This window comes from Acanthisitta chloris, unplaced genomic scaffold, assembly GCF_000695815.1.
Source record: "Acanthisitta chloris isolate BGI_N310 unplaced genomic scaffold, ASM69581v1 scaffold4478, whole genome shotgun sequence".
In the NCBI taxonomy this organism is placed as follows: domain Eukaryota; kingdom Metazoa; phylum Chordata; class Aves; order Passeriformes; family Acanthisittidae; genus Acanthisitta; species Acanthisitta chloris.
In genome coordinates, this window is record NW_008687437.1 from 1 (window position 1) to 25,610 (window position 25,610).

The window sequence follows — 25,610 nt, forward strand, 5'->3', positions numbered from 1 at the left end:
TTAGAGGTGGTTCAAAGTGACATTTGCGTTCACAGCTCTGACATTCAGTACTATTGTGGCCAAAACTATCCAAATATTTCTTGCAAAAATATGGCTGGCATGCTGGCTCCCAGACTCAAAGAGGCTCTTGCTGGAGGGCAGAGCAGGCCCTGCTGCTCCTGTGTCTCTGTGCTGTTGCTAGGCACCAGTGGCTGGTAGGCAGGAACTCTCATGCTCTTGCTGTTGTGCCTCCCCAGTCCCTGCCAGCCCAGTGGTTAAGCACCTGTGTTTTCTGTCACTGAGATGCCTTTTATCTTATTCCTCCCGTGTCCCCCCCGAGAACTGTAGACATTTGGTTGACTCTGACTGTAGGTAGAAAAAAATTTTCTTAGTGCTTCTCCACTGCCACTTTGTTCAACACCTAGAAAAGGGGAGTGTCAGTTCAGGAGGGGCCTCACACTGCTCTTGAACAGGAGATCAAGTGTTTCTTGCAGTGTCTAGACAAAGAATTGATTGAAGCTTTGTCACCTTCGGCAATCATTTCAAGAAATCATTTTGAATATTTCTGGGGAGTTAGGGGAGAAAAAGTCTCGGTTGAAGAGGAAAGACCTTGGAGCCTTGAAATTATTTTATGGAAATAGTCAAAAAGTTGGTGGGGTTTTTGGTTTGGGTCTTTTTCCTTTTTTGTTTTTGGTTTTGTTTTGGTTTTGGTTTTTTGTTTGTTTTGTTGCTGTTGTTGTTGTTGTTTGGGTTATTTTGTGTTTTGGTGGGGGTTTTTTTCAGAACAAGAACCATCCTGAAAGCTGGATAGCTTTAAGTAACACTAATTTCCCCTCAATATTTTGGGAAGAAATCTGGTAGGTGTTTTTTTGTTGTTGTTGGTTGGTTTTTTGAAAACTGTAGTTAGGGTTTTTCCATCATATTGAGCTCAAGAAGAGGACTGGTATGTTTTGGGTGTTTTTTTCCTCTACATAGGAAAACATGCCTTTGTAAAGAACTGTATTTATCTTCTTTCTATACAATGCATTGGTTTGTTATACTTATATTCTGGCATCTCACAGACCCCTGCACAGGACATCCCCAAGAATCACCCCCAAGAATCGTTGTTATTTATCTAGTTACACTGTTTTCCTTCAAGCCACTTTATATCTACCGAGCAAAGCAAAACTGGAAACTATCTGCAGGGATATTTTTTGGACCACCAGTAGCAGGACCAAAGAAATGGCAAGTCAAATAACATTAATATTTTCTGCTCTTGCATGGTCCCCTCCCTAGCATGTACTCTGTACATTGCCAAGGCAATGCATGAGTCAGGTCTGCCCAGCCAGCACAGGCAGACACAGTGTAAGCTCACCAGCACAGGAGGTGTGTGCAGAGCTAGCATCATCTGTGGCTGCACTTCTGCATTCCCATGGACTGGCAAAACTCTAATTTCAGTAAAATCTAAAAGACAAACAGAAGCAGGTACATAGCTAGGTAATAATGCCCCCTGACACATGAACAAACCCCAAATTGTGCCAATGTCCTGCAGTCCTAGTGCTACCTTGTATACCTGAGGTGATCAGGGCTCAGATGCAAACAAACTGAATGCCTGTTTTGTGGCCACCCAGGGCTGCAGGCCCGAGACAAGTCCTTCAATCCTCTAAGACACTCTTTAAATAATTGCCAGTCACATTCAAACATGGCAATATCTTACCTGCAAGAGCCACTGTTAAAGTTAGAAAAAACAGTGTTTTCCAGAGTGGGCAGGAGCTGAACAACTTTTTTTTTTTCCTGCAGGAGACCAAGGGCTAATTACTTGTTGCTTGTGGTGCCTAAGAGTGAAAGCACTGGAGTCAGCACAAAGCTGTGTGGGTTGCTGTCTGTTAACAGAGAGCCTTGCTCAGAGGCAAAGCTGTAGTAAGGGATTAGGGGGATGTACATATTGCCCAGCTTGCCAGGACACCCAAGGAATGCTTGCCAAGACTGTTTCAGGAGGGCATGGGGACATTCTCATCAGGGTACTGAGGAGGACTGGCTTCTCTGCTGTTGCCAAATCAACTGGGAAATTTTCAAACCAACTGGTTTACTGTAAACATGTTTAGTGTACGCACATTCTTGCATGGTTTTGCTCTCTCTCCACCTCCCCATCTGTCTGTTTGTCTGTCCTTCTCTCTCACACACACATATTCATATAGAAGATGCAAGAATGCCTTAGCTACAAAGCTCTGTCTTGCGTCTCGTGCTTCAAGAGAAAGTTCAAAACTTCAAATGATGACTGATTTAAACAAGGGAATATGCTCTGTATCCTGTAGCATCCGGAGTTTAGCTACTTGGTAAGGAGAGCAAGTTATGGTTTCCAGTTTCCAGCTTCTGGGTTATTAAATACAGATAAAATAAAGCAAAAATAGCAGCGGAAAAGAAAAAAGAGAAAAAAAAAAGAAGTCCGAGAACATGAACCTGCTTTCTGTGTGTATACTGTATCGTCAACAGCACTCCTGCTCTCTGTGTGAACATTACAAATGCAGCTGCAGTGTTTGTTGAGGAGTACATTCAGGGTAGGGAGCTCTGTGTAGCTGCAGTGCAAGGTGCAGATTGAGCTCTGGGTGGCAGAGCCACAGACAAGAGCCCGTGAACTCTCGGCCCTTTGCAGAACAAAGAGCAGAGGGTCCTGTCCCACAGCCAGGTGAGCTGACACAGAGACACAGCAGGAGCCAAGGACCCCAAACTTTGGTGCACATAGACTGTAATGGGTTCCTTTATTCGGGGTCCCTCCTTGGAGGCACCAGTCCCAGCTGTTATGTACCATGATTGAAATATTTTAAGGATCCAGCCACCTGAGACTCTGCTATTGTTGCAAACTATGGAATATGCCAAAATTATCTTAAGTCAGGATGTTCTTTGATGCAAGATCTTTGTATACTTTCAAGCCTAATCAGCAAGAAAGGAGACCTAATTAGTGGAACCGGCAGCAGTTAACATCCCTTAGTCAAGAACATCCTGGAAATAACAAGTTTTAAGGTTGTAGTAAATCAAGATGTTCATGCATGTCTGTCTAAATATTGCTAACTTGGCAAAAGACTCAAGGTTCGTGTATCCTGTAGCTGAACTATATTCATTATATTATTAAAAATCATGCCTACAGGTCAAAAGACCCCCTGCCCATTTGAAGACTCTTCCCCTGACCATGCATAGAAGTTAGATGGGATTATATAACTTGTATGGAAATTGCTAACTAATCATAATAGATGGCCTGTGCTTGGGAATTTCCTAACTCTGAACCTCTGTGTATGAATAATGGTACAGAAAATCTGGTGGCATGTGCTTGATTTGTGGAATACCACCAAGCACCCAGGCTTGTGCACCTCTGACATAAATAATCAGTATCTCTCATGAGTATGCAATTATTGGCTTGTTGCACACCAGGTAATGAATCTCATTTTGTGAACACTATTGTAAATAGTCAAGAGTTAATCATATAAGCAAGATCATTGAAACTAAAGATATCATAGCTGTGATTAAAAGCTACAAAATAAAAGTAGAATATAGTTTATTGAAGATGCTGTGAAATGTAGAATATAGGATTGTTTGGAATGCAGTGTTTTGTGTAAGCAACCGTAGATACCTCCCCAAGAAGTGACATATGTTTTGATATGCTGCTTGGAAACCCCCTCTGCCCATCCCATCTTGGTCTGGGTACCAAGGGTTCCAGTCAATAGATAAGTAGAACTGACCAATGATCACCTTAAAATAAAGTTCTATAAACAATAGAACCAGTCACTGTAAAGGATAAATTGAAGAATGAACTTACGTAACAAGAGGTATATAAACTACACAAATTTTGTTGCATGCGGAACACATTTGGAGGAGCCATCCCCTGTGTTCCCAGCATGGTGAATAAAGAGGAGTATTTGCTTATTCATGTCAAATTGGTGTTGGATAAGGATTTTTGGTCCCATTTGGTAATGCTAGGTGACACTAGTTGGTGACAGTTGGTCTGACTGTGTGAGTACAGTGAGTATGAGGAGACTAGCTGGGTACTGATCAACTCACTGGAGCCTCCCACTGAACACAGGCTTTGGTTCTCAGTCAGGTGGTGCATGTGTGACTGCTGGAGTGGCTTCTGGATGGTCAGACAGGAAAGTTTCCTTAGTAGTTCATTTATTTGTAGTTTTGCATTTGGGGTTTTTTGTTTGCTTGTTTTTGTTGGGTTTTTGTTGGGTTTTTGGTTTTGGTTTTGGGTTTTTTGGGGGAGTCATTTGCGGGTTTTTTGTAATGGAAGCATGAATTGATATTCTTACATTGATTTATGGGAAAAGCTGAATAGCTAGCAAAATTGCCACAACAGTTCAATCATTTGAACTATGTATTTACTAGCAGATTAATCCAAATTATCCAGTTACTGCTAACGTGCTAGGGGTGTGCCTGACTCCATCTGTAAAATGCAGGGTACAGATTCATGGCCTTTCACATCTTGTCTCTCCCCCATACATACTGCCAAGCCTCCAGCCAACCTCACCTGCCCACCAACCAGCTAGAAACACACAAACACTCACACACCCTTCCTCTTGAACAAACCTTAAATGGTTATTATTGTCACCACCAGAGCAGAACTGTTCCTTTTGGCTGCAGCTGTTTGCTTTTTGTTGAGATGTGGACATCCTGCTTCCATGGTATGTTATGCAACATATTTGTTTATACAGCACTTACTAGTTTTCCAATAACTTGCTTCTGCTGGTTGTAGTGTAAGAGATTATGTCCAGGAGATCCTGAAGAAATGAAGCCAATGGCAAAGTCTTGAGTGCATTAACAAAGAAGTGTCTTCTTATGCCATCTGTGAGACTCTGATCCAAACTCTCAAATTGTCTCAGCTAGGAGGCTAGCTGTCACTGGCATCTGATTTTTTGACACATTGGCTGCTTGTGGTTTCACTGCATGACCACCACAGCAAGGACACATGAACCAGAGACAGGGTCAAAAATAGATAAAGTGATGAAGATTCTCAATGGAGGACGATTCTCACTGAGATCCCCTCTGAAGCCAACACAGCACACATCTGGTTGCATAACCAGAAGACAGGACTCTGCTTTGGCATTAATAAGCATGGCAAAACTGCCAGGACTGATTGGAAGAAAGAGGTGGAAAATTCTAGAGATGAGATGGGGCAAAAATAATAAATAGCAAGCAGACCAATTTTTTTGCTGGAAGCTTCCCCCATCAAGCAATAATCAGATCTGCAGGACACTGCAGGACTCCATGGTGGTAACTTTTCTTTTGCAAACTCTTTTGCAAACACTTTTGCTTATCTTTTCCACTTTCTCTTTCTAAACTATCCCTGTCCTGGCACTTGCTAGGATTCATTCTCAGCTGTTAATAAAACTGGCACTTACAGTGACACTGACCTCTTTTGTGTCACCATTTGTCACAGGAATCACTGTAACCTCTTCCACTCCTAATTTGGAATGGGACACCATCTTGGGGTCATGTGATGAACAGCTACATGTAGGACTGTAACATTTCCACAAAACAGTTCTGTGAAAGCATAATGGCAACTTCCTTATTGTTAGTAAAATGCCTTTGTCTACATTACTGATAGGTAAAAGTTAATTAGCAAAACAAGTCTTCAATAATGAAGGTCAAGGTGTATGTTCCCATGTAGATCAATAGGACCTGGCTCCAAACAGTTTACATTTCTGAGCTTATGTTCCTGTGCAGATCAATAAGATCTGGCTCCAAACAGTTTACATTTCTGAGGCTGACACACACAACAGTCTTTCTCTCTCCTTGGAAGATGAGCAATATGCAGCTGGCAAAATAGTCTCTGGGAAATCATGGCCAACACATTACTTAAGATGCATCTGCTCTTAAAGATATTTTCCTGCCAAAATGTACCCAGGTGTCCAACGAGGGCCATCAATTAAGTCCATGAGTCCTCAGGTGATCAGAAGCTACACATAAACCTGCTGTTTGTTCATGTAACTTTCACAGTACATACAGCACATTGGCATAATTAATAAGGTGGAGCAATCTCTGGATTGACCAGCTAGAAATTGTGTTTGTGACATGCTTGAAGGGACTAAATGGCAGCTTTTCTTTAATGATCATCACAGTCAGGCACTCTTTTTCCACCACAGTGTCTGTTTGGGAGGTACTGTACTGTACAAAGACATTTAGCTAAGAGATAAACACAGGGTGGCAGCATTTCTCCAGTGTAGAAGATGTAACAGGATGCTGGCTGAACCACAAAGCTAGTGACTCTCGAGGGCCATAGTTTGCAGGATTAAGTTCATCCTTGTTCCCTGCTGACAAACAAAACTGATCACGTACAATAATTGTGATCTGACACCCTCCCAGTTTAAACAAACCTGTGATTAATCCACAGTCCTTTGCAAAAATAAAATTTACCACTGCTTAGGACAATATAGGGTGCAGCCAGCACTTCAGTGAGAGGCTGCTGACAGGGCATGTATCCACATTTTAACCTCGTAATACGTAAACTTGGTGAAGTTTCGCAATTACACCCATGCACTGAATTTTATTCCAAAATTACATCAAACATAGAAAGACATGCAAAAACCATAACATGTGGCAGCAAAAATTATGAAGGAATACCCTATAGCACAAACCTGAGTGACAAAAAAAATTTGTTTGAGGTTCCCACATCCCAGTATGACAGGGTCAGACAACACTTTGAAAGCCACAGAGCCAAATTTGAGGGTCCCAAATCCCAGTTTGCAAGTTGAGAATCTAGTTTGGGGGTCCCAGATCGCAGTTTGGGGGAAGCACTTCCCAGTTTGCAGGGCTCAAGTCCCAGTTTGGGGGAACAGACACCAGTTTGGAGATCTCAGATGTCAGTTTAGAAGGTCTCAGACCTAGTTTGCAGGTCTCAGAACCCAGGTTGAGATTCCAAGCCCCAGTGAAGTGGCCTCAGATCCCAGTCTGGGAGACTCTGATCCCAGTTTGATAGGTCCAGAACCCAGTCTGAAAGGCTCCAGAGCCCAGTTTGAGGGTCCCAGATCCCAGTTTGCAGGCCCAGACACCAGTCTGTAGAGCTAGCCCCAATTTGGGGGATCAAATCCCAGTTTGGAGGCAGCAGATGCCAGCTTGAGCATCCCAGAACCCAGTGTGACAGGGCCAGACACCAGTTTGAAAGGCCCCAGAGCTGAGAAGGAATGTTCCAAGCATAGGAGTTCATGTGCAGTTTACAGGCTGCAAGATGAAAGAGAATGCCAGTGCTAGGCCTTTGGTTTTAGACCTTTTTGTTGGAGCAGCTGCTGGATGTTTTAAGTTTTGAGCCTGTGATCTACAACATTCCAAGCCCTGAAACTGAAATTCTAAGCCCCTCTCCAAAACTGAATATGTATGAGGATTGCTCCCACACAGATGTGCCAGCACAGAAATGTGTCCTTGCCCTAACTCCTTACTGGCCAGTTTATCCTCTGCACCTGAAGCTTAAGGGCTTTCCTTTCAAGTGGAAAGCTCTTTCAAACTTGTTCACCCACCCACTGCCAAAATTCCAGGACCACCTCCAAAACTGAGTATGTTTGAGGATTGCTTCAAATCTAGAGGTGCCACAAAAAGCAGATACTTCTGCCCTTATTCCTTACTGGTCATCCTATCATCTGCACCTTAAACCCTGTGGCTATGGGCTTTCCTTCCAAGTGGAAAGCACTTTCAAATGCTTTCAGGAGTATGAAATTGAAGTTCTGAGACCTCCTCCAAAGCTGAATATGTTTGAGGACTGCTTCCACACCAGAGGTGCCAGGACAGAAAGGTATTCCTGCCCATACTCCTTACTGGGCATCCTATCATCTGCACCTGAAGCACAGGGGCTAGAGGCTTTCCTTCCAGTGGAAAGCTATTTCAAACATGTCCAAGGGAGCACTGCCAAAATTCTGGGACCACCTCTAAAACTGATTATGTTTGAGGATTACTCCCACACCAGAGGTGCCAGGGCAGAAAGGTATTCCTGCCCTTATTCCTTACTCATCAGGCTATCATCTGTACCTGAAGCACTGGGGCTACAGGCTTTCCTTCCAGGTGGAAAGCTCTTTCAAACCTGTTCACCCACCCACTGCCAAAATTCTGGGACCACCTCCAAAACTGAATACACTTGAGGATTGCTGCAAAACCAGATGTGCCACAAAAGGGAAGTACTCCTGCCCTTATTCTTTACTGAGTAGTCTATCATCTGCAGCTTAAACCCTGGGGCTATGGACTTTCTGTCCAAGTGGAAAGCTATTTCAAACCTGTCCAAGAGCCCACTGCCAAAATTCTGGGACCACATCCAAAACGGAATACATTTGAGTTTTGCTTCCATACCAGAGTACTTTTTCACCAAGTATCACAAATTAATCAGAAGGACTAACAGTGATTGCATGTGTAAAAAGACAAATTCATGTCACGATTCCAAAATCTAATAACATTCATGTTGGTAAATTAAAATCCTGCAAGAGTGTAAGAGCCTGAGTTGAGATGGACACAGAAAACAAGACAGAAAAAGAGACACCTTTACATAAATGGTAGGAAAAAGCATTTTATTCTACGATTGTTATTTCATAGGAGAACACCTCTGTTTCAAAACCACAGGTAATTGAAACACAACAGTAACAGCACATACAGTGAAGGTGATTTAAATATTACATGTATGTTAACATCTTCTACAAAAGAGGCTGAGATATAGTTATGTGATATTCAGCTTTTTCCCATTAAAGCAACCCCCAGCTGTATGCAATGCTAACTCCAGTAAGGAAATTGGACCCCAGAATTTCCCATTGTCTAATTAGAAGCAAGAGATCTGCTGATCCTTAGTCAGAGTTGGGAAAGTTGTCTTCACCTTTGCCCATCAAAGGTTTGAGGTTCAGCTATTGGTTTGAGTACCTGAGTCATACTTCACCTTTATCAAAAGAACCAACAGAGCAGCAGTTAAAAGTAAACTGTATTTTGTTGCCTTATGCTGATTAAAAACCAGACTCTGTCCATTGTATCTTAGATGATGAAAGACACTGAGGGTTAAAAAAAATCAATTTCCAAGAAAATATAGTTTACTTTCTTTCCATTTAAAATCTGAAATTCCTTTGGTTGAGTACAAAGCTGTCAAATTTGATTTTCAGAAGCATCCTCATAATTAGTGGACTTCAATTGCTTTCTGTTTTCAAAAGGTGACTGCTAATGTCAAAACACAAGTTTTTTAGGCACTTCCCATGAGAATTCCTTCCTTCCAAAGTGACCATAACATGCAGTCTTCTGGTAAACAGGCTTCTTCAGATCTAAATCCCTGTGTATATAATAAAAAGACAAGAAAATTTTTCATAAGATACTTCATGATAACTACCATTAAAATCCTGATATTGATATCCACTTCATGCCCTTAGTCAAGCAAGCATATTCTGGAGATGCAAGCATACCAGTAAATATATCCAATGGAGACAATAAAAGTGACAACACAAATGTCAAGCATTTCAGGGCTAGAGGAAAAGGTCTTATTATTGAGAATTATTAATTTTAACAGAAAAGATGAAATAACCCTCAATTCCTTTTGTAGCACAAAACATACCTTTTTTTTTTTTTACAGCAAAGTAACTTAAAAAGTCATAGAATACAATAGCTGTTTTATTTGAATTCCATGTACTATGGAATGCTGAAAATATATGCTTCGTATGAAACTTGAAAAATATATCTGTTATCTTAAAAGATATGGTACACTGGTAGAACAATACAAAGTATCAACTGTGAAGACTGACAGAATGAAAGTCTCTTTTGTACAGCATGAAACAATCCCATGCTAGGTCAGGAGGCTGAGTCTTACAGTGTAACAGTTAACAGTTTTGCAAGAAATCACTTCTAGGATGTGACTAACAAGACATTTTCCTTTTTTTGTGGTTCTATACCTGACAATGACTCCAGGCCGAAGATCAAAGTTTTTATGCACAATGTCAAGCAGCTCTTTCTCTGTTTTTTGGGAAGATCCATAAGTGAACAGTGAAATGGACAGTGGATGAGCAACCCCAATGGCATAAGAAACCTGTGGAAAAAGGCACCATAGTTAGCCAATAAACACAGTACCTAAGGGGACAACAGTATGCAGCAGAAGAAAGCATGCATTTATGAATCAGCTTATGAAAACTAAGGCCTCTCTTTCACATCTCATGTTTGAACAATCTGTATTTGTAGAAAACAAAAAGAATACTTTGAAATGCTGAGGTCTCTGGATAACTTTCTTCCCCATTATCCAGTCACCCTATGCTCATTTCCACTACAGTAATTGTCAGAGGGTTGAGGGCTCAATAAATGTCCAGAAAAACAGACAATAAAATGAAAGCTAAATGAAAAGTTCCAGCTTCAACAAGCTGAAAGGCTAGTAGTGATATTGCAGTGGTCTTGAACCAAGTACATCAAATCTTCCTTTCTTCAACCCCAAGCCATCACCAAGACCACTTCTACTATGGTGTCCTGTACAATGTGTATTCAAATTTAATCTGAAAAGAAAAAAAACTTTCTGAACAAAGCAACATTCTTAGGAAAACATACCTGAACTAGGACACGGCGACAGAGCCCAGCTTTCACAAGAGACTTGGCCACCCAACGGGCTGCGTACGCAGCCGATCGGTCCACCTTGGTATAGTCTTTGCCAGAAAAGGCACCACCTCCATGTGCTCCCCAGCCACCATACGTATCCACAATGATCTTTCGCCCAGTAACACCAGCATCACCCTGAATCAATGAAAGAATTTGCCCATTTTACAATCCATTCTACTCTAAGTCTCAAACAAAGCTATGCATCCTTCAGAAGATTACAACAATGTGTAAGTAAGTTCACCACACAGGGATTGCTGTGGGGCAGCTAAAGGAATAAATTTGTCTCACCAAGCTACAACAGTGGCTGTAAGTGCTCTTGAAAGCCAGATTCACAAGACAAGCCAGCCATGAATTTGTTTGGTAATCAAACAAACAGTTTTACACCCAGATGGCACTCCCTGTTTTAAAAGTAAATACTCCTGACAATATGGAGACTTTGGTTTAGAAATGACCTACCTATCATATCCAAACTGATTACAGAATATTGCTAAAACACTATGTGCCATATAGAAACCACTGAGAGATTTCACACTGTTTAAAAAAATGAAAAACCAACCAGCTAACAACCAGGTTTTCATATCTTTTGGTCAAAATCTGAAGTTGTGTCAATGTTAAATAGTAGATGAGGTTTATTTCATATTTACCATCAAAAGGTATGTCAGTGGTACCTTGTACATCCTTACATGGATGCTGGCACCTAGCACTTCCATTGCAGTATCAAACACTGTCATATAAATTTGTATTTAAAACCACATTTCCAACTCCAAAATATTTTAGTCTGATTTAAACTGTACACAACAGGTACAGAGTACTAGGCAGTTTTTGAGAAAGAAGGTTACTTCTTTTTAAGGACAGATACTTATCGAGGAATATTATAAAATATTAAATAAGGAAGTGCAGATAACCCTCTAGCTATCTACACAGCTATCCTGACTGCTCCTCACAAACACTTAACATTTTCATTTGATCTGGATTAGCTGATCATCACCTGACTAACTGTCTAACCTCCACAATTTACTAAAACCTTAAGCTTTCTTGTGAACCGAAACATGTTACAGTTTGAAATTCAGTCACCACCTGCCCAGGCAGATTTGAAATTCTTTGTCATTAAAATTCAACTACTGGAATGTTTGCATGGCAAACACAAGTGGAGACTCAAAGTTTTGCTTAGGAAGCCTGTGCATATACACAGACAAAAACCTTTGGCACTGTTTGTTCCACTCTGGTTAGAAAGAAGCAAGATGCAAATCTGAATTTCAGGTAGCTAAGCTTGTCTAAAGGATACCATCCTCAGATTATTCTGCTTGATTCAAACCTTAATTTTTGATTGCACAGACAGTTGCAATGAGAACACATTGTGTGCCACCATGACTTCACTGCAGAACTGAGAGGAAGAAAAATAAATGGACAGGTGAAAGGGAAAAAACCCCACCCCTCATTTCAAAGATGCTGAACAGGCACAAATGCACCTGAAAAGTGTGTGGAAGTCATTAATACAATGAACTGTAATGTCCTCACCACACCAGCAGGTACTGCTCTTGGGAAAACAGTGACAGCAGCAAAACTACAAATTTTGCCATAGCCAGAATTCAAGGTACCACTGCACTCAAAAACATAAGGTGAAAATCCCAAGTGAAATATAAATATATGTGTCTTCGTCAGATGAACTGAACTGGAGTTTAAAACAGCTTTCTATAGCTAGCCTTGTGAAAAATAAAACTGAGCAACACTCTCCTGAAAAGTAACCAGAAAGTTCGAGATGTTAAAGACAGGAAAAGAAATAGTTCTTTTCTGTTTGCTGCAATGCTGTTGTAAATTGCACAAGTGGAGATAAGAGTTGTAAGGTCATGGACACAGGCAGATTGACCCATACTAAATAGACTTAGCCCAGGTTTAAAAAGCTGTAAACAGACACTTTGACGTGCCTGTGTTTGGATGGGCAAACATATGCAATAGAGCTCCAGCACAAGAGGAGACAGAGTATTCCTGGTTGGCTTATCATACGTAATTATATTACACTTTAAAATGGATGCAGTTCAGTACACATCTGAAAGATTTACATTTTTAATGGGTACAGTTCACTGCACACATAAAAGTTTCCATGTATGTAGCCTTCTTTTTGTATGTAGCTATGATTGCTGCATTGGTTTATACACTTCAGGTTAAAGCTCCTGTTTGACTCTCCATTTGTCCATAGGCTAGGATGTCAATGATACACAACATTACAGTGATACAACCAATTCAACTGCACAAAAATACCTTTTTTGTAGAATCATTGTTATAATGATTAATCTCAACACCCTCCTACCTGTTCCATGGCACTAATGAAAAAAAACCATAGCACCTTAGAGATACTTCTGGTAAATTCCCAGAAGTGAACAACTAGAACAACAAAGGGAAAACAGTGATTATTTGTACTTGTTGTAAAATTGAATCTATTTTCAGGTAATAGCTTTGAAATTTTGCTATGATAATTCTGAAGGGTTCTGAAGACTAAAATGTTGGTAATGGCGAATTTGTTTTCAAAAACTGAATCTCAAAAGTGCTGATCCTACAGCGAATGGAAGTTCTATCTGACTTCTGTGAGTGCAGAATCAAATTATAAATCTCAGCTCCTGCATTATCTAGATAAAGTAAAAGGAACATTTATTTTCTTACCAGAAGAAGTCTATTGGGGCTGATTTTCAGGACACCTTTAGCTCTTACTGGTGTCAGGCAGAACAGTGAGAGCTATGAAGACCTGAAAACTACGTTCATTGTAAGACAAGTAAACTTTCTCTTGTCCATCCCTCTGTCAGAAGTGTTTTCCATGAGAAAAGATTGCATGTCTCACTTAATGCTAGTCTTGAGAGGGTTTGAGGAAACTCAGAGCGGGGCTGTACCTTCCACACTCAATGTAAAATTCAGCTCAACTTGCCTGCCTAGTCACCACATGTGTATGACACAGCCATGTCCTCAAAGGTTACTTTGGTATATGATGTAAAACCCTGAGCCCTTCTCAACTGCAGGTAAAACTTCCTCTTCTCAGCTTGCTCCTTACACCCTAGGACAGACATTTCAAAACACTTAGCATTTAAGCCGCACGCCCAGCGAAAGGTGAGCTCATAAAGGCACCAAAAGAGCACAACACAAACCTGAGGCCCTCCAATAACAAAACGTCCACTAGGCTGAAGATGATAGATAGTTTTCTCATCCAAGTATTTTGCAGGGACAACATCTTGGATCACACGTTCCTTCAGGGTTCTGCGCATGTTCTCCAGTGAAATGGTTTCATCATGCTGGACAGATATCACAATGGTGTGAACGCGCACTGGGATGACTGCTCCATTCTTCTGAATATACTGAACTGTGACCTGAAGAGAAAACAGGGAGAGGGAAGAAGAAAACATCAAAGTTGCTGTAGAAAGTACTATAGGTATTCACCAAATGTCACGTGTGCTATTCCCAAAGCAAAACTCTAGCAAAATGTCAATGCTGACACGATAGTGATCGTTGCTCACATTGTTGCCAAGGTATGAGAAATGAAGCCTATTTTATCATTCTTCATTTTTGCTGTGCTAAGGAGAATAAAACAACCCTCAATATGAACAATCTGACTTGCTGCAAAATTGTCCAAAATGTGGCTTTTGGCTGGGATTTCCAGCAAAACTCACAAGCCTCAGAAATTTATGTTCTCAGCGTATCTTGAAAATGTCAGCCTGAACCCCCAAATAAAAATATACACTTTGGATCTCCAGCCACGTTTTCAATGAGCACAAACCACTTAGGTCTGAAGGGTTAAATGCCTCTTCACTGGTTAAGAGCACTGAGAAAAGTTAACCATTTTCCAACAGTCAAAAAACCAATATCATAAGCAGTGGAAAAGCTTTACCTGCTACTTGTAGGTTTTGCTGATACTCTGAACACACCAATTGTTGGCTTCAAAAATATTTATTATTTCTGGGAAGAAAAAGTTTTAGTTTTTGACTAGGTGGACAATCCATAGCAGCATTTACCTGTGTCTTAGAGTCAGGCCTCAGCCAAGGAAGTTCTCCATTACGCCTCAGCTCTGCTAACCTGGCATTCAGTTTATGAGCAAGAATAATTGTTAGAGGCATACATTCTTCTGTCTCATCTGTTGCATAACCAAACATCAAGCCCTACAGGAGGAGAAAATATACTTCAATCACTATTAAAGGCACCACAACCAAAGACAATGAGATTTCATCTGAAGTAAAGAGTAAACAGTGCCCTCGGGTTTACTTTCTACTGTTTTACATTACAGTGCAAGAAGCTTAAACTCAAGTCAGGCTCCAACGTGTTACAGTGTAATGAGAAACAAACCGAGTTCCTAGATTTTTTTCCACTGAAAGCCTGAATGTTTATATGTTGAGTTGGAAACCTGGAAAAAAATGGAGAAGTTTCTGTGAAAAAAACAACCATGGTCTTCCACAGAAAAAAAAGATCTGCTGCAGAAAATGTTTCAGGTCTGTTCTGTCATAGGAAATGTGTTATCACTAGCAGGGAAAGGTTGCAGAGGCTTTTTTGTATGAACACACATACACTGAAGCTCAAACCTGAAATTTCATTGGAATGGGATGTGAACACTCCAGGAAGGACATACCATTTAAGGCACCTGCCTCAGATATTGCAATGCCACATGCTTCTAGTCACAGCTTCTACTGTTATTCACTCAATTATAAGTACTCTGGCATTCATTGTACAAATGCTAAAACAGTTGAAACATCAGCTAATCTTTGCTGTGTAAAATCTCAAGAACTCTACGAAAGTGAAAAGAACCTTTGTTTTTTCTATCTTTTACAACAAGTCTGCATTCATTGTTGCTAAAACAGTTGAAACATCAGCTAATCTTTGCTGTGTAAAATCTCAAGAACTCTACGAAAGTGAAAAGAACCTTTGTTTTTTCTATCTTTTACAACAAGTCTGACTGCAAGATGAATGGTCTAATGAATCTAAGGCTACACAACAAAACCATGAAATAGTAAGCAAAACACCTTTGCTGAGTTCTAAAGGGGACCCTGCAGCCAAACAGTTGAAACATCAGCTAATCTTTGCTGTGTAAAATCTCAAGAACTCTACGAAAGTGAAAAGAACCTTTGTTTTTTCTATCTTTTACAACAAGTCTGACTGCAAGATGAATGGTCTAATGAATCTAAGGCTACACAACAAAACCATGAAATAGTAAGCAAAACACCTTTGCTGAGTTCTAAAGGGGACCCTGCAGCCACTACAAACTACCAGAGCTCTCCTGGCTTGCATGGAGTGCAAAAATTAATACCTGGCAAAAGTCTGCCCTCAAAAAACTTCCAACTGCTTTAATAAAAATATGCTTCTTATTCTGGGGTAGCCCAATATAGAAGTGTGGAAATATTTTGACATCAGTTTTGACATAGAAAATCAGGCAATAAGATAAGGCAAACTTTTTCTGCTAAAATGGTTTGATGTTTTAGATGTGATGCTATGTCTACCTGATCACCAGCACCAACATCTTCTTCATTCCTGTGTAGATGAACACCCTGGGCAATATCAGGTGACTGCTGTTCCAGTGCCACTAAAACATTACAAGTCTTGTAGTCAAAGCCTATTTGGAAAAAAAGAACAGCAATGAATTATCTTTCTCTGTCACAATTAAGGGAAGTAACATGGAACCATATGACAAAATTTTCATTCCAAAGGACACCATATTCAGAACTCAAAACTTTACTGCTATTTTTAGCAATTTCTTTTGTCAATACAACATTTGAAACCCCTTTTTAGGATGGGGTGGGATATTTAGGGTTGCCTTTATCTTTTTGTCAATACAACATTTGAAACTCTTTTTTAGGATAGGGTGGGATATTTAGGGTTGCCTTTATCGCTATTTACAGCTGTTTTCTCTTGTACTGGCTCCCTGTGCCAAGCCAATTCAGGCTATGAATTGTCAGCTGCAGAAAACTAGTCAAAAAGGTAAATGATGAGCACCTCCCAAACAAATAGTAATGAAACACTCACTGCATTAAACGAGTCGAAAAGGTAAATGATGAGCATCTCCCAAACAAATAGTAATGAAACACTCTATGTAAATTCCTAGAAGATGATGATCTCAGCAACTGATGGCTCTGCTCTCTGATACATTATTTGTAATACATGTAAAGCAGTGTACCTTAAGCTCTGTACTGTACCTTAAACTCTCATGGGACTTTGTGTGACCCACTAACAGATTCAAGTCTTACAGCAAATCTGGAAGTGGAATTTACATTACCTTCAAAGACCAAAATTAAGGATTTAAAAAGAAATTGAAAGACTTACAGATGATTGTGGTAAAAAATTTCCACATATTCCTAGGTATATTAATAGCAATTTGCTTCTCTCCAAATCCAGCCTTTCCTAGAACTGTAGCTACTGACAGCTGCTGACCAAATTCATATTCAGCCAGTGCAACATATATACACATCCATATGCATATGATCCACTGGAATGCTCTTCACCCTCTTTAAAGTAGGCTATGTAGAGAAGAAAATTATATTTCTGTCTGCAATTGTTTGGTTTAGGCAATGACAGCTGCTGACCAAATTCGTATTCAGCCAGTGCAACATATATACACATCCATATGCATATGATCCACTGGAATGCTCTTCACCCTCTTTAAAGTAGGCTATGTAGAGAAGAAAATTATATTTCTGTCTGCAATTGTTTGGTTTAGGCAATTTTTACTTCTAGAAATTGTTTTTCACTGGGTCAATGCACCTCCCCTCATCATTTTTGGCAATTAGGATAAAAAGGAGATTTATCACCTACTAGATTTGCCAGTGTTTTCTGAAAGCACTGCTGATATGTGATGGTGGAGGCAACCTGCACTTGTGCTGTTATAATATTCTCCCACCACAATCTCCTTGCAAATTCAATGGCTATTAAAGACTGCTGTTAACAGCTTTTTAACCAAAAGCTCTTAATAGATACACTTCACTGTAACTGTGTACTTGGAATATTTGTATTGTATAAACAGATACATGAAAATCAGAAAGTGAAATGTGTCTGGTGCATAGAGTATTTTATCTTTTTTATCATTTGCACACACCATGCAATCTGGATTTGCACTGCACACTCGTCAGTGTAGGAGTTGTTCAGAGTACCCTGCACAGTGAGAACCAGATTTACACCTGGGAATTATAGATGCTACCACTATTAAAATATAAAGGTACAATGAAATGAGCTAGGTTTCTTCTCTCTCACTTTTGCACCAAGATGCATCAATCAGCTTGGCAAATGAAAAACCAAGAGTCAAGTTCTTGCAAGTTTGGAGGAGTGGCAGATTCTGCAGCTCAAGTTACAGTTAAGTATTCTCACTCAGTGCCATGGTCTGCCTACTCCTAATTCAGTTTTAACTAATAAATGATAGTTTCTTACTTACTGCTTTAAAGCCAAGAAGTGTACCATGTAGCACCATGTAAGCAACTTCCACACAGGCTATTCAATTTTTATCAGGCTTGCTAAAGTCCATGTATGGAACTGATGACAGACCTGTTTTGCAGTTGCCTATTGCTTGCTCTTCAAGGATTTAATGAGTTTTTCCACCAACCTTTAGCTGAATCATCATAGCCAATATGTCTAATTGCATCTCGGACAACTCGTTGATAATCCACAATAGCACGAGATGTGATCTCCCCACAGAGCAACACCATTCCTGTCTTACACACTGTCTCTGAAAAGAGAGATGACAACAGGGTTACAACAGCAGAATAACCCAGCCCACTAAGACAAGTGATTATGTTTGTGATGATGGTGATTTTGAGAGATCTATTGGGTATATACAATGTAAATCTTTTCTACTCATATTTTTAGCATTATTAGCTCCTTCTGTAACAAATTCCTTTCATATTCACCATATGTCTGAAAGCAATGAAAAAGACTAATATTTCCAGTTTACAAATGGGAAAGTCAAAATGCTAAGCATGATTCAATGATATGCACAGATTCTAGTGAAATATAGCATTAAACAGTGATTTTAAAATCCACTTAGGCTTAAGTAGTCTAAGATACATCCTGAGGCTAAATAAAACTCATCAGTGATCAACTATTTTGAAAACTTGCCTTCAGCCCAGAAGGAAGAGTATGAAGATGGGATTTAGTTACATAGTACATCAACTGTGATAATAACCTGAGATTTGATGGTACAAGTCTTTCAAAGTAGATTTTAAAAATCAAACTGGGAACTTGGACTGAAAAAAAAGTACTTTATTAAATACAGTAAATGAACTATTCAACAAAATATTCAAATATTCTTTCAAAAATCCACCCTAACCAAGCAAATCTGTTTCTGCCATGACAATTTAGTCTGCACACAAGATTAATGGCCTTACTCTTCTACAGCCTGCTTAGGCTTCAGTCTTTATAACAACTTTTATTGTTTCTTCTCATTGCTCTTTCTCTTGAAGACTGAAATTCTTGTGTCATTTCTTGAGAGTGAAATGAACTAGCTCCTTGAAAACATAAAAAAAGAATGGTGACAGTGTGATGACTTGGAGCAAAGCAGCAAACAACTTACCACAAGCAACCTTGGCATTCGGGTCCTGTCTGAGATGAGCATCTAGTACAGCATCACTGATTTGATCACAGATTTTATCTGCAAGACATCAAGGCTGTAATTCAAAACCATAGCACTCCATACAAAACATGGACTGTTTGCACCACTTGGAATAAGTAGATATTTCAGAAAGAAACTCCTTTATTGCCTATAACCAGCATATTTAAGCTAGCTAAATAGAGACACATATGAAGCATCCTGCAATGGAGTGTTAACTTATTGGTGTAAACTGACTATAACTTTACCTGTAGTTTTCTGCACTTAGCTGTGAAACAAGTTATGTTATGCACAGAATTACCTGAGAGGCTAAGAGGTTTTACTTCCATCCTTCTCTAACCCCACAAGCCAATACAGCATGGACTCCACATCAGCAGTATTCTAAGAGAACAGTGATGTTCCTCCAACAACTTCCATCTCCCCAGCAGAAAGTCAGAATGTACCCAACCAACACCACTGGTAAAACCTGAGGAAGTGTTTAGATTAATCCAGCTAAAGCACAACTCAGTCCAGTGCCTGTTTCAGGTTTGCTTCTTGTCACTGCTGCTGCAATCTCGCAATGCCATGGCCTAATGAGCCCTGCAACCCATCTAAGGCAGCAGCAGGAGTACCACACACAGAAGTAAGAGTTACCAACTGAAGTTTACCTGAGGAAAGCATGTCTTTAATTACATGCCAAATACAGAGGTTTCAGCTCTATTTTATCTTTTTCTTTCTTGCTTTTTGTAATCTTTATGACAAATAATGAATCTTCGTAATATAATGCAGCTGTTCTAATGAACACAAAAGGGCAGCACCCACATGAAAATGGTAAATTTCCTCATCTAATTTAATTTTCTTGTTCTTTAAAAAATTCTAGTATTGCATACTGTGTTTAGATTTTACCACAACATGCCATGTGACAAAATAAATTAATCTCCTGCATTGCTATGTGCAACAAAACCTGTTGGAAAGCAATTTTTTTAAGAGTCTGTCATTAGAGGCTTTTAATACGTTTAACCTCAAGTCAAAATAAATTCACATTTCTTTTCATGAGGAAGATGTACATTTTGCTAAGAGGGACAAATAAGGCTGGAGAACTAATGTGATTCTGACACTCTTACTTCCCATATTAACCACTTCAACACAAAAGAATTAACAGAAAAATACAAATGGGCTGCATTGGAACCTTCAGCCATGCAAGAACTGTACATGGCTTACAAAATTTAGGGCAATTATTACCAAACAGGAATCAGATACCATTCTTGCAATTTAATTAGATGTCCACCTGAACCTTGTTTAGCAAACCTGCAGACAAAGGTGGCAGGAGTGGTTAAAATGTATTTCTGCTTCAAAGTTTTCCTCTTTATAAAGAAATAGAGTCATATTTTCAAGCATAAAAGCAAAGACTATTGATGAAAATATGCAATTTTTGATAACATGGGTGGAATAACAGAGCAACTGGGGTTAGAATGGCCTTCTCAGTGCAAGTCCAACGCCCTGCAGTAAATTCCTAGTGACTGGGAGTGCTTTGTAATCTTTTTTTTCCACCACCCAGAGCTCCTATGTCACAAACAACCTTTATCCTGTCCTTGCTCCACATGAAGCACATCTCACCTGCATTAGATGACATTGTCCCATATGTCTAAGTTCCCTGTATGGCACACACAGGAATCTTGTATTCATTCTTTCCAAAACACTCAACAAGAGTACAAGGTAATCCCACATGATTAATTAATTCTCATTTCTTCTTATGGGACCCATCTGGTACAAAGAACCTTATGCTGGTTTTGCACACTATGGTTGAAATTAATTTATGAACCATAATTTTCATGAAATATCTCAAGGGAGCATGAGCCATAGTAGCCAGTGAAATCAGTAAGTAAAGATTCAACAGGATGTTTTCACAAGATTGGTTGTTGGGGTTTTTTTTGCATTAACTGCATCATTAGTATCTACAGTATTTCATGGATATTGATAGGTAGAAAAGTAGCTTTTCTTCTTCCTTCTCAGAGAAATAACACAAAATCATTCATGAACAGAAAGTATAGTCCACATTTATAGAAATGGGAAAGTTTGTCTTACAAAACTGCTACTCTGAAAAGATTGTGATAAAAACCCAGAAGAAAGTCATCCACAGAAATGAAATTATCTCCATACAGTAGAATTAGTGAGATGCTACAGAAATACTAAATTTTGGTGGTGGTATTCCAAAGATGATGTTAAGAAGCTGTGGGAAGGTTTAGGACAGACTGAGAAATAGGTCCTAATTCAGAAAAGTCAAGATTAATTACAGGTTTAATTATTAATCAAACTCAATCTAGTTTTGCAAGGCTGAAGGAAAGGCAACCTACTGCAGAAAATTCTTACAGGCACTGGGATCACAGTCTCTAAGAACCTAAACATACTATGCTGAATGAAAAGGTTTTTTTTCTAATGGGCAATAATGTAACTACATTTCACAGATGAAAATTAAAAAGACACAGATAAAGATTCAAAAAGGAAAATTTTAAAAGGGTGAGAGCCAAGGAAACCATTCATCTAGAGGCATGCAGGACTCCTTGTTCCTTCAAATCTCTACATGAAAACTAGATAACTTTTTCAGAGGTATGAGTGAAATTCAACAGTCATTTACTAGGTTGTTTGAAGAATTCTTGCATGAAATACAATTACCTGTGTATGAAGGTCAGACCAGATTCTATATTGGAGGTCCCTTCTGGTCTTTAAAATCTATATGAGAGTCTAATAAATTAAAATAACAGATTAGAATCATTTCATCTACTATGCTGAGAGCATGCCTTTAGATTAAAATACTCTGAGGCAAATCAGTTTGATAATTCATGTCAACATGTGATTGTTGGTGCAACTACCAGCAGTCCTAGTGCAACTAAACCCAAACATAGAGAAGATGTATCTACCAAGACTGGAAAGAGAAATCTAGCAGGATGATTGGCTGATTAATGCATTAAATTAAAGGCATGCCTATTAGTAAAGGTCTCTGCTGCCAAATAAAGCCAGACATTCTATTTTTAGCAATGCTTGGCAGGTTTTGTGCCCCCTCCATTCTGTTATTTAAATTCCTCATCTCAACCATCCCATTGCTCTTATTAGCTGAGAAATGTCAGAGGATATGTTTGGCCATTATTTCCTTGGGGTTTTTATCCCTTCTTTTTCAGAAACAGGGAAAGCATAATAGATCACCTATTATGAGGCATTGTCATCTTTTAAAAAATGATATAATAGTTCAGAATTCAGTTCATGCATACTTTCATGTAGTGAATTATCATCCAATATGATAAATACTGCAAAAGGGATGTCTAAGCAAAACAACCAAAATTATCTCCAATAATTAGAAGGAGCTTCACAGTTTTCCAGACAGTTAGACATAAGTTTGCTACATGAACCTAGAATACATAAGAGTCTAACACAAGTTCTCATGACCTTCCCAGGAATTCATTTTCACAGATTCACCACACACAGAGAAAACCTATGAACAGCAGCAAAAACTGACAATTTAATTCAAAAAAGCTCCATCCTTTGAAGCACAACAAACAGGTACAACCACACTTCTGATTTTGATGGTGCAGTAAATGTAGCAAACATTGAACATTTGAAAAGGCAAGGTTTGTTTTCTTCAAAACCTCTGATCATCAAAATAAGATTCTGTATTTTTGATACGTTATCTCTATCAACAGAGAAAGAAATTTAAACTAGGATGTGAAATTTTATATTCAAAATATGACAAACTGAGAAATTCTAGGTTTTCTGGTAAAAAAATAAAACTAAAACAGTGAAGAAAGGCAGATACATATCATGAGCATTTCAGCAAAAATTAAGCTTTCCACCAAAATGTTTCACTAGAAAGACTTCAAACAGCTAATTGTGCTGTACATTTTTTCCTGTTTAAAAACCTCTTGAGGAGTGCTGGTTGATACACACAATTAATACTCTTTAAATATCTTGTACATCTGTTCTCTTTGTTCAATGCACAGTTTACTTAAGTATTATGTATAGCATTAAGTATATATAAATTTAGATATAAGACATGCAAGCATCAACTTGCTGAAAAGATGTGCATTTTCTGGTTTGGTTTTTTCTTTCATGATTTTTTTTCCCTGTGAATATCTAGAAGATAAACATATGCTTTTAATATGGCTGAAAATCTGAGGGTGCTTTTAGCAGATGTTTCGTTGTGTAGCACAGACAGACACGACTGGACTAAGTGAAATGGAGCAGTGACAAAAAACAGCTAACTAATAAAAATCTTTCTCTTCCCCATGCTGTGATTTATGTGGTTTTATTACTATATTGAAATGAATAAATCATGTCAAAGTCTTCAGAGAGTTTGGACCAAATGTTATACCCAAATGATTTTGAAGAGTCTGGACTGGGAAGATGGGATAAAGAGTCTTCCACAATGTCTTGGGGGAGCATAGGTAGTACCTGTAGGTTAATTATTGGAGCTATTATTTGCTTCTGTGGAATTTGGGCTTCTTAATGACACTCAACTCGAGGCATTGCACAGGTATAAGGTATTTCTCTGTATACCCAAATAAATGAGCATGCAATTTCTCCTGCTTTGTGCATTAAGAAGGAGGCATCCATTAAACATTTGCTCCTCAGCTAATATAATCAGAACAATTCAGCTTTCCACCAGACAAAGATCTGGTTCAGGATCTTTACTTCACATAATGCCCTCTAGCAAAATTATACTATCACACACGGAAGAGAAATAATCAAGAACAAGCAAATAACCCATTTTGTATAAACAAAGGGAATCTAAATTCACAATAAAATTCTATTGCTAATGATAATGTCAGAAGCCCAAATACAACCTCAGGCACTGGGCCCCATTTTAAGATATAGCCAAGATTTTCCTGGGTGATAAAAACCTAATGGCATGACCACACCTCTTGTGTAAAACCACTGACAGTGAAAAGGGGGTGTTGGCCAGGATGTAAGGGTGATCAGTTTGCTGTCAGAAACTACAACTATTGCTGAAATGATTGAGACCTATTGCTGGGCTGTGTACAGGAACAAGAATTTGCAAGACTGCACAGAGTTACGCACTGTCAACCTGTCCTCCTTTGATCTCGAAAATCTGTGTCTTACCTTTGCCATAGGCATTTGGGTGTTCAGTACCCTACATGAAGATTTAGGCTGTTGAAGAAAGTACAAGCTTCACAGTCTGGAAAACATCTGGGTAAATTTCAGTTTTCCACTTGCTCTACAATAAACCTCTCAGGTTGCTACTTTGCATCTCATTGTACCCAGAGACTCAGCAGCCTCTGCCCAGCGAGAGGTTGGACACACACACAAGAAGTGGTAACAGTGTTTCTCAAGGCCCTTCTCAGCACAGGAGAAAAATAATGCTCAGGGGTCTTAAAAAAAAGGCTATGGAGTGCCAATAGAGGGTTCAGAAATAGATAAAGGAATGTGAATAAGAACTAAAATATAGGCCAAATTCTAAAACAAGAAACAAGACAAAAAGTGAAGTGGTAAAAGAAGGAAACCAAGGGACAAAGCTAAACCTGGACACTCAGTTGAACTCTACCTGCTCTGAAATTTCCCCAAGTCCCTGAGAATGCCTCAAGGGGATTAAAAATATTTATTAGAGTAGCATAAATTGTGACCTGTCATCTTTGGAACTAACATCATCATTTAAAAAATACCACATTCTATAATGCCATTTTTCCTATGAAACTACATAGGACTATGGATGGTGGATGTAATTATGTATTAATTTGAGATGGGCCCTATGTCCCAAGTACAAAACGTGGCTGTCACTTTCTCATTGTGTTACATCAGAAAGAACCCCAACTGGCTTAACCTGATGTGGCTGCCTTCACATTGATGGAGATGGACTCAATTGCATCAGCCACAGATTTGATCTGCAGTAACAAGTTAATATTATAGAAGAGTATCAGAACTATAAAGTTTTCATTGCTGACCATTTTATTCTCTGCTATGTCATTCCATCCATTTCTGATGTACTCATATAACATGAATACAGACCTGAAAAAGCCTTATTATAGCAAAAAGTACAGGACACCCAATCAGCTTCTAAAACAAATACACTTTTCAGGACATCAAATAGCCTATGGTCCCCTGGCCTCATGTGAGGGAACAGTTGATGTTGACATAAGGTACATGTTTATGGTGGATGAATATTTGTTTTCGGTAAAATTGAACTAATCTCTGCTGACCATACATAAAGTTTAGCAAATAACTGTCCACTATTTGCTTAAGCAATTCCATATATTGCATCAGATGATGGAAAGGGGTGGAGGGAGAGGGGGTGGAAATCAGCAACTTTGCCACGTACAGCTGCTGGGACCACTGAAAAAAAGCTTTAAATTAGGCTGCTCTAGGGATATACTGCTATGGGTGGCAGTTTAAGAGCATTGCATATATGCAGGACAGTTCAATGGGGCCCATAAATATATGGAACGTGAGAAGCAAGATATGCATTCTTATCCATATGTGAAACTTGAGTCTGTCAGAGATACAGTTGTGTCTCCACAGGAATAGGGAA

At 39.2% G+C, this 25,610-nt stretch overlaps 1 protein-coding gene across 1 annotated transcript in view; it reads right to left on the reverse strand.

The window, feature by feature from the left end:
- Positions 1–8,478: 8,478 nt before the first annotated feature.
- The window catches only part of LOC103807829 (S-adenosylmethionine synthase), a 17,721-nt gene continuing 589 nt past the window's right edge, over positions 8,479–25,610 (reverse strand). The window contains exons 2-9 of the mRNA XM_009080579.1: positions 19,061–19,138; positions 18,095–18,217; positions 16,005–16,117; positions 14,532–14,675; positions 13,671–13,889; positions 10,489–10,671; positions 9,849–9,982; positions 8,479–9,235 (exon numbers count right to left, since the gene is read on the reverse strand). Of these exons, the coding sequence (XP_009078827.1) occupies positions 9,133–9,235; positions 9,849–9,982; positions 10,489–10,671; positions 13,671–13,889; positions 14,532–14,675; positions 16,005–16,117; positions 18,095–18,217; positions 19,061–19,138 (1,097 nt within the window). The 3' untranslated portion in view covers positions 8,479–9,132. The remainder of the gene's footprint in view (positions 9,236–9,848; positions 9,983–10,488; positions 10,672–13,670; positions 13,890–14,531; positions 14,676–16,004; positions 16,118–18,094; positions 18,218–19,060; positions 19,139–25,610) is intronic.